This window comes from Protobothrops mucrosquamatus, unplaced genomic scaffold (genome assembly GCF_001527695.2).
Source record: "Protobothrops mucrosquamatus isolate PMUCROS unplaced genomic scaffold, P.Mucros_1.0 scaffold8, whole genome shotgun sequence".
Lineage (NCBI taxonomy): Eukaryota > Metazoa > Chordata > Lepidosauria > Squamata > Viperidae > Protobothrops > Protobothrops mucrosquamatus.
The window spans coordinates 2809995-2822956 of record NW_015386395.1 but is presented as its reverse complement, the minus strand read 5'-3'; the positions used below and the strand labels follow the sequence as shown (position 1 = coordinate 2822956).

General features: G+C 43.4%; 1 protein-coding gene across 2 annotated transcripts in view; it reads left to right on the top strand.

Annotated features, from left to right (window-relative positions):
* The window catches only part of LOC107282503 (protein kinase C and casein kinase substrate in neurons protein 2), a 61299-nt gene extending 48337 nt beyond the window's left edge, over positions 1-12962 (top strand). For both annotated transcript variants that reach the window (XM_015810284.1, XM_015810283.1), the window contains exons 9-10: positions 7206-7294; positions 12529-12962. In XM_015810284.1, the coding sequence (XP_015665770.1) occupies positions 7206-7294; positions 12529-12644 (205 nt within the window). In that variant the 3' untranslated portion in view covers positions 12645-12962. The remainder of the gene's footprint in view (positions 1-7205; positions 7295-12528) is intronic.

Sequence of the window (12962 nt, the reverse complement as noted above, 5' to 3'; positions counted from 1 at the left end):
AATGAATAATTTTTATTAACACGGAGGAGATGGATTGCTTAAGTTTAGAGTTTGGAGTTAGAGATATTAATATTTGTTTACTTGTAGTTGAATGTTAGCCTAGGTTTGGTTTGGGAAGTCTGGGGGGTGGGGGGATGGGATAAATCATTGTGTAATACTTGTGATGTATTTTTTCGTTTATGATAAAAACAATAAAATTTTATATTGAAAAAAAAAAAAAAAAAAAAGATGTTTAGGTGGGCCCTTGGCCCACTGTGACCTTCTGATGGTCAGTGAGTGTGCCTGGCCTGCCAGCTCACCTGCCAGGCTAGGCAGACCAGGACTTTGATGCCGCAAAAGCTCAGGTGTCCCACCCAGCTGCTGACTGGCTGGACCCTCTAAGCCCCAGCCAGAGTTCCTTGGGGGCGTGAAATTCCCCAAGTCCCGTGGTGGGGTGGTATTCCCCAAGTCCGCAATGGACTCCTCTTGGGAGCACTGTCCCTTGAGCCCAAGACCAACAGCTGGAGTGGCCTGAGTGGCGGATGTGCCCCAATATCCCATGGCCCCTGTGTATATGTCGGAAGTGCCAGAGTCAGGAGCCGCCTCCATGGCAGATCCCCTTTCAGGAGAATTCCTGTTTGGAGCACTTGCTGAAGTGTGGGATGACCCCCTTTCTGGAGACTCCCTGTCTGGAGCGATAACTGGATTGTGTGGATGCGCCCCCTGTGAGACTCCCTGTCTGGAGCAATAACTGATGTGCGGGATGACCCCCTTTCTGTCACTGGAACATGTGCATTAGCATGTGAGAAACTGCTGGAGCTAGGAGACTGTGGCCCAGAATGCAAATTATGGTCCTCCTCCCCCCCAAGAGCAGAGCCAGGCGCAGAAACGTTGCTGGAGAGCCTCCAACGCAGTTGGTCAATGTGTCGTCTGATGACGCGCCCATCGTCCAAGGCCACTTCGTATGACAGCAGCCCAGAGACCATGCATACCACTGCTGTGACCCAGAGATGTCCAGGGCCATAGTTCCTTGCCCAGACTGGATCGCCCACCTGTAGTCTCCTAGATGCCCGCGGCTGTGACACCTGTGAAGCCACCCTGTCTGGGTACAACCTGTCCAGTTTCGTGATGAGGCGGCGACCCCAGCGGAGTTCTGCTGGGCTCTTCCCTGTGGCTGTGCAAGATATGGTGCGATGTGCGAGAAGGAAATCAGCTAACCTGTGATGCCAGCTGCCATAAGTGAGTCTCTTTAAAGCATCTTTGGTAGTATGCACCATCCTCTCTGCCTGTCTGTTGGAAGAAGGGTGGAAGGGAGCAGAAGTCGCATGCCGGATCAGGTTGGCCTGAAGAAAAGCCTGGAACTCAAAAGAGGTAAATTGGGGGCCATTATCTGAAACCAGGACATCTGGAAGTCCATGTGAGCCGAAGATCCCTCTCAACACCTGGATGGTCCTGGCAGTAGTAGTGGAGGAAACAGGAACAACCTCTAGCCACTTGGAATGGCTGTCAACGAGGAGAAGGAAGAATTGCCCCTGAAAGGGCCCAGCGTAATCTATATGTACCCGTGACCATGGGGTTTGTGTTTCCTCCCACCTATGTACTGGGGCTGAGGCATTTCAGGCCTTGACTGCTGGCACACTTGGCACCCGTGCACCTGGGCCTCGATGGCTATCGAGCCCAGGTCACCAGAGATGGCTGCGCGCAAGTGCTTTCATCCTTACTATGCCTGGATGTCCCTCATGCAGAGAGAGCAAGATTCTAGACCTCAATGAGGCTGGGATGACTACCCTACTACCCCATAACAGGCACCCCTTGAAAGTGGAAAGTTTGTGCTTCCTTTGCCAGAAACTTTGAAACTCCGTATCTGGACATGTATCAGGCCATCCTGACAACACCCATGTCAGCACGTGTGTGAGCGTGTGATCAGTGGCAGTTTCAGCAGCCATGTCCCTAGCATTGAGGGGAGATTCAGGCAACTCCTGAATGGAAAGAATATTAATAGCAGGAGCAGGATCTGCCTCTATCTGTTTAAGAGGTAATCTGCTAAGGCCATCTGCATGGCCCATCTCTTTTCCAGGTTTGTGAATTAGAGTGTAGTCATATGCTGACAGGAAAATGAACCATCTCAGCATACGTGGAGAAATAATGTGTGGTGTCTGTTTGTTAGTAGTAAACAAATCCAGCAGAGACTTATGGTCTGTGTAGACCATGAAGTGGCGGCCATATATGAAATCATGGAATTTCTTTATGCCAGCCACTATGGCCAAGGCTTCTCTGTCAATCTGAGCGTAATTCTGCTCTGCAGATGACAGAGTCCTTGAGTAGTAGGCCACAGGGACTTGTGTCCCATCAGCCTTCAGATGGCTAAGTACTGCTCCCACCCCATAAGGAGATGCATCGCATGCGATGCATACAGGCAGTTGCACATTGAAATGCGCTAATATAGCATTTGAAGAGAGCAAGGCCTTAACCTCATTGAAACTCCTTTCATGGACTTTAGTCCACTGCCATGGAGCTTGTTTATCTAAGAGCCGGTGTAACAGCTCTGCCACTGCAGCCTTGTGTGGAAGAAATGCATGATAGAAATTTAAGAGCCCTGAGAAAGCTTGCAGGTCGCTTTTGGACTTGGGGCTTGGGGCTTGCTGAATTGCTTGAAGCTTCGATTCAGCAGGATGGATGCTTTGAGCATCAATTCTGAAACCTAAGAATTCAGTGGAAGTGATTCCAATCTTACACTTTTCTTGCTTCAGTTTCAGCCCGCTTGGCGGAAACGAAGCAAGACAGCCCTTAATCTCTCAGCTAAGTTTAGAGATGACTCCCCAGCAATGAGGATGTCATCAAAATAGGGACAGACCCCAGGAATACCACGAATGTGCGCTCCATGACACTTTGGAATATGCCAGGGGCTACATTAACCCCAAACTGCAATCTTTTAACCTTAAAGGCTCCTCTGTGTGTTACTATTGTTTGAGCCTCAGATGTTGCCTCATCAACAGGTAGCTGTTGGTAGGCCTGTGCCAAATCGAGTTTTGCAAATATGTGCCCCCCCTTGAGGGAGGCCAGAATGTGGCTTACCAAAGGGACTGGGTATGCATGCTGTTGCAGTGCTTCGTTCAATGTACATTTATAGTCTGCGCAAATTCGGACTTCTCCATTAGCCTTTAAAGGCGTTACAATGGGGGTTTCCCATGGACTAGAGTCCATAGGTTCTAAGATGCCCTGCTGGAGCAGCTTGTCCAGCTCTGCATCAATTTTGCTCTTGAGAGCAAAAGGCACCCTTCTAGGCTTAATCCTAATAGGTGTGATAGTTGGGCAATGGGAGGCCTCTTGTAAGAGCCAAGCTCTGAGCTAAACACATCAGCAAAGTCCCTGCAGACTTCTGTAAGGCCTGGCGTTTGCAGGCTGTGCAGCCCAGTCACTTGGATTCCAAGGGCCTCGAACCAATCGAGTTCAATGAGACTTGTACGATCACCCCCAACTACCACCACATCTAGTAGGCCTTCAAAAGTCTTACACTGCACTTTGAGCGTAGCCTCCCCCTTCATGCTGACTCTGGAATTCTGGAAGTCAGTGAGGATTAGGTTCGATGGCCTGAGTTTGACTGGAAGGCCACTACTGCTGCAAATCCTTTTGAAGGTGTCATGTGAAATGATCGATAGAGCGGACCCTGTGTCCAACTCCATTGATAAGGAAACCCCTTGCAGCTTCATGTCAATGTGAAGCTTTTTTTTAAGGGGCTTGTGTGTCCCTGTTGTCAGAATACTCCTGCGCGATGCCCAGAAACCCACCCTGTGTTGGCTGGGGACCCTGGTACCTTTCCGAAGCAATTCTTCCCGAGGTTGGACTTTCTGGTGACCCAAACAGATGGGGGCAATGTGGCCTTGCCTTCCACATGCCTGGCAAAGGGCGGAACGGAATCTGCAGTCCGCGCGCTTGTGGCGTCCTCCACACCCGAAGCACTGAGGAGATGCTGAAGCCTTGTCTGGATGCTCCTTTGGCCTTCTCTCAGCTGGCTGGTGTAGTCTATCCACCTCCTCTTCAGGATCCGTTTCTGGATCTTCTCTAGCGACCTCTTGATGGACGGTCACGGTGGCTGGAGGGTTTGTGGTGAGCCGCAAAGCCTTCACCAGCTCCGCCCGCTGCTTCTTCAGCTGCAACCTCTCTCAATGCATCTTGAAATGAAACTTCTTCCTTGACGAAGATCTTCTGTTGCAGCTCCCTATTTCGTAGCCACAAACGAAACAATCTCACAGCCTCTCTTCCAGGTCCTTGAATTCACAAGGCCTGGCTGCTTGTCTTAAGGCAGCAATAAAGTCCGCAGCAGACTCACCCGGCTTTTGGTCTCTCTGCTCGAACGCGTGCCTCCAAGCAATTACAGAAAGTTTAGGCTGGAAATGTTCTTTAAGCATTTTCTTCAAGTCAGTATAAGTTACTGACTCTAAAAGCGCAGGGGCCACCAGGTTCTCTGCTATGTCGAACGTTTCCTGTCCACAAACACACAGCAGGGTTGCCGCTTTAAGGCCGTCTTCCCTTATCTGATTGACCCTAAAGTAGTTCTCCACCCATGCCACGTATGAATTCCAGCGCTCCGGGTGGGAGACATCAAAGTCAGATAAGTGGCCAATCTTCGACATCTTAAGTCTTCACAGGCCTCGTTAATGCCTTTCGTTGCAAGACTCGTCTTACTGGGGGGAAGTGGTCCGTTTGCCAAGCTCACCTCCAGCGATGCTGTACTGGCAGGCTGAGTCGCAGAGCTGGATGCCAACTTCCCAAGCTTCAGGACCTTCAGTGAGTCCTCGATTCAGTTGTAAATCTTCCGCTTGCCTGCAGCGATCCCACCTTCGTCGCCAGTTTTATGTTTTCGGGTCGCAGGCATTAAACGAAGACACATGGTGAACACCAAGCTTTCTTTATTGACTCCTCCTTACAACCAGCTACCACCAAAAAGGCACGCAGGCCTTTTATACTGTCCTGAACCCGGACAGCGTCAGCCAATAGGAATCTGGCTGTTTTCACGCCTTGTGCATGCGCACAAAGCTGGCGACAGCCAGTCTGGTCCCAGGCAGCTTTTGGTCCTCCCGGGACCATTTGCAACACTTCTGAGCCTGCTGAATGCTTCAGCAGGCTCAGGACACAACAGTAAGTGATTTTGAATGTTTATGATTTACTTAAAAAAAAACCAATCTCGCTTTCTAAAGAATGGAGACTTAAGTTTGCTTTCAGGGTCAAGGAATATTTGAAGACTGATTTTGCTCCTTTACGTCCCTGAAGAGAGCAATATCTACTAGGCAATGCAGCCTAGCAATTACAGAGCTGAAGTATATTCTCTCTGCTTAATAATGTCAACAACACTTGCAAAACTACAGGTAGCCCTTGAGTCACAACCATAATGGAGTCTGCAATTACGGTGATAAATTGTGACAATCAGAAAGTGAGTCATGACCAAACCTGATTTTATGTTTTTTATGCCGGTCATTAAGTGAAAATTAAGGTAATTAAGTGAACTCATTTTTTGGTAAGGGGCAGTTTTTGTCAGAAACCAGAAGTAAACTCCAGTTCCCAGCAAAAAGATTGTAAATCATGGTTGGGTGACCATAGGGCACTGCAAATGGCCATAAATGTGGGAGAGTTGTCACGCTGTCATGTGACTATGGGGGGAAATACGAACATCAGAACTTTGGAACTGGGTCATAAGCAGGTTTTGACGGAGGCCGTCATAACTTCGAATAGTCGCTAAGCAACCAATGGTAAATCGAGGACTACCAGTACAGGAGCAGGAAGCTAAATGGAATAAAATGCTAACTTCAAAATTAAACCTGTTCTCAATTTATCCTAAGACAGGAACCATTTCCCCCCAAGAATAAGCACTTCCCCTCTTAGCAAGGTTACCAGGCCCAAGCAGTTTTGGAGTATAAAATGAGAGATTAGAAATCCAATAGTGGAATAACCATGAAAAGGATTTTTTTTTAATTTAATGAAGACAACAAAGGAAAGATTTGCAAGGATAGTTTCACTGCAAGCAGTTTGTAAATGAAGATTCAGTCATCCAGGCCAAAAGTCTCAATTTTAATAAATGGTCCACTTGCTATGATTTAATCTTTTAAGATACAGTACTGCAAGCCGTTCTGTGAAGCTGATATCTGTTTGCCAAAACCAGTAATTCGTAAGTAATCCAAGCAAACAAAGAGACAGAGGTATAGAATTAGAATGTAGATAAAATTACCCTTGTAAAAAATGAAATCTCCTTCACAAGATTAATTAAGCAGCCTGTCACAATTTTACTCACTTCCTGGTTTTCTAGGCCCAGTGACACTAAATATGTTCTCAGGGACCTGGCGATCCATATCTCTTGCAGACCTCCAAGCCAAGACTTCTTGAAACCAAGGAATTACAAGTAGTTCTCGACTTAAAATCATTTGTTTAGTGACTGTTCAAAGTTACAACAGAACTGAAAAAAAAAGTAACTTGCAACAAGTTCTCATCCACATGATCATTATAGTATCCTTGTGATCATGTAATCAAAATTCGGGCATTTGGCAACTGGCATGTATTTATGATGGTTGCAACATCCCGGGGTCATGTGATCACCATTTGCGACCTTCACAGCCAACTTCCAACAAGCAAGTCAATGGGGGAAACCAAATTCGCTTAAGGACCACATGATTCAATTAACAAGTGCAATATTCACTTAGCAACCATGGCTAAAAAGATTGTAAAATTGGGCATGATTCACTTAATAACCACTGTGCTTTGCAGTGAAAATTCTGGTCCATAAGTCAGGAACTAACTAAAATCTCTAACTCCTTCTTCTTGGAAAGACAGTCCCTGTATTTATGGAGTCCTTAAGAGCTCAGCTAGCTAGCAGGCCATCCAAGATTAAGAATCCCTTTAACTATTTATAGATCTTCAGTCCTTTGTTAGTTCCTACATTTATGATTCTCACTCACACGACTAAGCAAAGAAATGACCAGATGCTAACATTTGCAATGGTTCCACAGAAATCCAGATGTATATTTCTATTTGGCTATGAAATTCACTTGGTGATCTTCCATAAGTCAATGCTTCATACTTCACATTAAGCTATAATATAATAACACCTAATATTTGTGGCTTACCATGTACATTGCCTTTGCCTCTTGTTGGATAAGCAGAAAGATTAGGGTAGGTGTAATAAGCAAAGGTTGAACAAGGTCACTTATAGTCACATTTTTCCCTCCTTTCTACAGTCCAGCACCTGCACCAATACAAGGCCAGCGGGTTCGTGCCGTGTACGATTATATTGGTCAGGAAGCAGATGAGCTAAGTTTCAAAGCAGGTGAGTGTTATTGTCATAATCCTTCCACACAACGTCAGTCTTCCAAAGGGAGCCTCATCTCTGCAGAGACTGGCTGGTATTAAAATGGACATGAATCTGTTCCAACCTCTTGAAATGGACTCTGGTTTCCCTTCTCTTGTCATCTATATTCTTTCATTCTCTTCATTTTCCTGTAAGAAATTCTACGCATGGGGTTAAGCAATCAATTGTTTTAGGACTGTTGGGAAACTGTCAGCCAGGCTGGAAGGAGGAGTCAAGCAAGAGCCTAGCTTGGAGTCTTTGTGCAGCTGCAAGTGACATAAGCTTCACACACATGCACACGCGTGCACACATACACAAACGATCCATGAAGCCTTCTCTAGTCGTTCCCAGGGGAAGGCAAGCTTTCTGGTGAGATTCTTATAATACAGTGGTAGATAGTAAAGTTACTGGCTTTTGTTATTCATGAATTGGCTCCGGCTGCTTGCCGGATCAGGAAATAGTGACATTTCCAGTTACAAGGGTGATAAGTGCAGCCTTATTCATCTCGTATTATTTTTTCCTATACCAAAGTGGTCAGGATTAACTGAGAATAGTCCTGCCTCTCCCCAAGACTCCTACATGCAGCTTAGATACAGTGCTATCTATCAGCTCTTCAAATGACAGAAAACGGTACGTAGCATAACGCTTGTTATCCCACTGTTGACCCTTATTCTGCCATAGAAGAGTGCCATTAAATGGTATCTTCATTTACAGTGGACTAAGGAAAGGACATGGAGGGTACTACTGACTTTGGTTTCCTTCTGTCCCATTAAACATACCAGACAGTGAGAAAGCATCCATCAATTCCTGTACTTGAATAAGTTGAGGCTGGGTAACCGGTGAGTTTTGACAGAAGACTAGACCAAGGATGAGGTTCTGTTTGTTAGAGGTTGTTCCAGCCAAGGCTGAGAGGGGTGGTATTAGGCGTGCAACTTTATCCAGACAAGAAACACAACCGGGGGTGATAATTTTATCTTTATTGTAAATTTGAGTTTGAGTTTTGATCTGTTTTGAGTCATTGTTGAGGCTTAGCAACTTCCTGAATTATTCCCTGCAATTTTCTTGGCAAGATTTTGGAAGTGGTATGCCATTACATGCTTCCTAGGACTGAGAAGGTAAGATTGGCCCAAAGTCATCCAGCTGGCCCAGTGCCTTAACCACTACACCAAACCAGCACTCTATTGTAAGATTACATTAAAATAATCTTGCGAGGTGAAAGTATTCTCCCCTTCTTTAATTTCCAAAAAACTAGGGAGGGTCCCTTCTGAAACATCTCCCACACCATTCCCCCTTCTGTGGCTGAAATATCTTTTACATGGCAATTGTCCCATGTGAGATTCTCCCTTCCAAAGTCATTCCTCCATACCATCTACACGAGATGGGCAGCGTACAAATCTAATCAAATCAAATCAAACCATAAACAAACAAACAAATAAATAAATGCAGGTGGCAGGAGAAAGAGGGAGCTGTCTCTTTTTCACTAGCCTCCAACCCTAGGGCACTCATTGATTGTCCACTGGGTGGGTAATTGACTCCCTCCTTCTCTACAATTCCACTCAGCCTGGGAACCTACTGCTAAGGCTGAGAGGGGTGGCAGGAGAAGAGGGCGGCCAACTCATCATTAGGATTCTTGGGAGACAAACTTTATCCATCCCCACCCTTCTTGCAGTACTGAAAAGTGCCTTATCTTCACTAGAGTTGGCAGTAGGGGCATTTTAATTTGGATTTGCATAAGGCAGGTAAGATTGAAGTGTTCCTCCTTCTTTCCTCTCACAACCCTATTGAATATTTATTTATGCAGATTCTTTTTTTTTTAATTTCAATTTTTCCTTTTTCTCTTTACAAACAAACATTTTTTATTTTTTCTTAACAATACTATGTCCTACATCTCTTACATTTATTTACATTACTTCTCATACTTTTTTATTCCTCAATTCTAACCAGTTATAGTACATGTCCCATACAGTATCTCATAGAATTCTGTAGCTTCTTTGTCTTTTAGTTCTAAGGTAGGTTTGTTCATCTCAGCACAATCTAATATCTTACATATAATCATTGCATTTGTTGGTATGTTCTCTCTTTTCCAACATTGCGCATATGCAATGCGTGCTGCAGTTATAATATGTATAATGATGTATTGGAGTCGTTTCTTGGTTTTTGGGTTGATTATTCCCAATAAAAATATTTCGGGTTTGAGTTCGATTTGTTGTTTTGTTATTTCCTGTAACCATCTCCTAATCTGCTCCCAATAGGTCTTTGCTTTGGGGCATTGCCACCACATGTGATAAAATGTTCCTTCTTTGTTTTTACATTTCCAACATTCTGGATTCATATTTTTGTATATTTTAGCCAATCTCGCCGTGCTAAATGCCATCTGTAGAACATTTTATATTGATTTTCTTTATATGCAGTTGACAACGTTAATTTGCAATTTCTGTTCCATATTCTTTCCCATTCATCTAATCCTCTATTTCTGCCTATGTTTCGGGCCCATGCTAGCATTGGGCCCATTACTATTTCTTCTTCCAATTCAATTTCTAATAGGAGTTTATAGGTTTTTGTTAAAAAAAATTCTCCCTTATTTGTCAATATTTTATCCAATTGTTGTGATGTCCGATTTATCCCATACTCTTCTATATCTTTATTATATTTTGATTTTACCTTTGTATATGGCCACCAATCAATAGTTATTCCCTGTTCTTTTAATTCATCTCTTGATCTTAGCTTCCCTTGGTTGTCTAATAGTTCTTTATACCTTATCATCTTTGCTTTGTCTAATGTGTTTGGGTGAATCATCGCCTCCATTGGTGAGATCCAAATTGGAATTTTCGTGTAGTATTTTTTTTAACTTTTTCCCATATCCAAATTAATGCATTTATGCAGATTCTAATGGGAAATCTATTTGCCTTTCGTCCAACTGACTAGCTGAGTTTCTTTGGCCAGGAGACCATGACCAAGGAAGGGTCTTCTCCTCCTTTTTGTGGGCAGAGGGGAACACTAATACAGCTAGTCCTCGACTTACAACAGTTCATTTAGTGATGTTCGAAGTCACAATGACACTGAAAAAAGTGACTTCTGACTGTTCTTCACACAACTGTTGCACCATCCCCATGGTCACATGATCAAAACTCAAACGCTTGGCAACTGACTCATATTTATGACGGTTGCAGTGTCCCTGAGTCATGTAATCATCTTTTGTAACCTTCTGGCAAGCAAAGTTAATGGGGAGGCCAGCTTCACTTAACAACCGTGTTACTTACCTACTTAACAACTGCAGTGATTCACTTGACAAATGTGGCAAGAAAGGTCGTAAAATGGGGCAAAACTCACTTAACCAATGTCTTGCTCAGCGACAGAAATTTTGGATTCAATTGTGGTCATAAGTCGAGGATTGCTAATAATATTCGTGAACGAGGCAGATGCCTTACAAACCAGACATAGAAGGCAAATATCATGCCTACTACTTCCAGCGTCGGAGTTGTTACTGTATTCCAGATCTCCAAGATACTTCAAGCCTCAACTAACCGGCATCTCTGTCTCTTGTTCCAGAACATGGACTCGTGCATGCACGTCATTTCATCCTGTTAGTCATTCAGGCTCAGCAAGGCACATGTGGCTCATTTTCTCAAAGCTGTGGGGGCTGATTCCTGAGAGAGATCTTCCCCAAACATTAGCTTTCCTTGAGGAAACATCAAGACTCTGGGCCATTAACAAGCAATCTTCTGAACAAAGGCATGGCTAGCCAGCAATCACAATGCTATTGTGAAAGTATTGTAACACCACAAGAACAACAAGTTTAGCTACAGTTGCCTACTCGTAGGCATAATTGAATTGGTGGGCATGCTGGCTCCCTTGAGCAATAGCTAACCTGAATTGGGAATTAAGGAAGTTGCAATCCACCATATCTGAAGCGTTCCAGGAAGGGAAAGACAATTCTAAAATCTGATTGATTTCAATCTGCTTTTAGCTGGATAAAATAGATGGTGTATTATAACTTTTTATTTTTGATACGTTGGAACTTAAGATGGCTGGTTTTGAAGTTGTATATTTTTCTTTTTTCTTTTACTTAAAATTCATGTTAAAAAAAGATGCAGAGAGGAAGATGGGTCTGAAAAAGGATGTAATAAACAAAACGACAAAAAATGTTACCATATAAAACCTTTTTATTTTTCTCTTTTGTTAAAAAAACATAACAAAACAAAAAATTCATTGCTTTAAATCAGATCTACAGTTTTTCTTCCAGTAATGTATGTTAATTCTTTTGGTAAGTCTTCATGCTTGCACAATCCACCCTTTTGCCTGAATAGATTCTAAATTAATCTCTGGGAATATAGCCAAGAAGAACAAATGTGTTTTCAACAAATAGTAATCAATCCAGAATCATATTAAAAATCTGCCTATTCTAAATGTAACAATAGCAGAACAAGGCTGGAATTAACAATAGTAGTACTGTTTTATGTATCTGTTTTATACAGATCTTTAGTTAATTAGTTCCTTACAATAACATTAATAAATATTTAAATGTTTTTCACTGTATTTGGATACCATGTTGAAAAAAATGTTTCTGGAAAGCAACCCAGAAATCTTGTTATTTCAGAATATATACCAAACCATTTTCTAATACAGGTAGTCCTCAACTTACGACCACAATTCAGTCCAAAATTTCTGTTGCTAAGTGAGACATTTGTTAAGTGAACTTTGTCCCATTTTAGGACCTTCCTTGCCACAGCTGCTAAGTGAATCACTATGACATGGTTTTGATAAATGAGACCAATAAAAACAGAACTCCGAGGCTTGAGTTTTCCTCTAAGAACATGTTTATTTTGTGGCAATGAAAACGAGCAAAATGGCTTTGGCCAGGTCCATTGCAGGGTTGACACACTGCAGTTGTTAAGTTAGTAACACAGTTGTTAAGCGAATTTGGCTTCCCCATTGGCTTTGCTTGTCAGAAGGTTGCAAAAGGGGATCACATGACCCCGGGACACTGCAACCCTCATAAATATGAGCCAGTTGCCAAGTATCTGAATTTTGATATGGGGATCATGGGGATGCTGCAATGGTCATAAGTGTGAAAAACGTTGCAACCTCGGTCACTAAATGAACTGTGGTAAATCAAGGACTACCTGATTTATGGAGGTTGAAAGCATAACCTCCTCAAACTATTTCATTATCTGAAATAATTTATGAGATTCTCCTCTGCCGTTTCTTTCCAGGAGAGCTTCTCACCAAATTGGAAGATGAGGATGAACAAGGCTGGTGCAAAGGAGTGACTGACATTGGACGCGTGGGCCTCTACCCTGCCAACTATGTGGAACCCATACAGGGCTAGATAGAATGGGCAAAAAACGAGGGGGGGGCTTAAATCAGTAAAATTACATCGATGTATAGTTTGCATTTCTGAGATCACATTATCCAAGATAGAATGATGCAAAATTCAGTTTCTTCAGAGATCCAGTTGCAAGTTCCTAGACTATGGAGGTGCGAAGTTCACCCCGAAAACTGTGTGGGAAATGCTAGTGAAATCTCAGAAGCTGCAATGGGTTGGTGGGTGGGTTCACGTGAAACCTCACATGGGTGGTTCTGGCTTCTGCATTCAGCATAGCTTTTTGTCCCTCCCTTTAGTTGTAGAATAAATGAATTGCAAAGC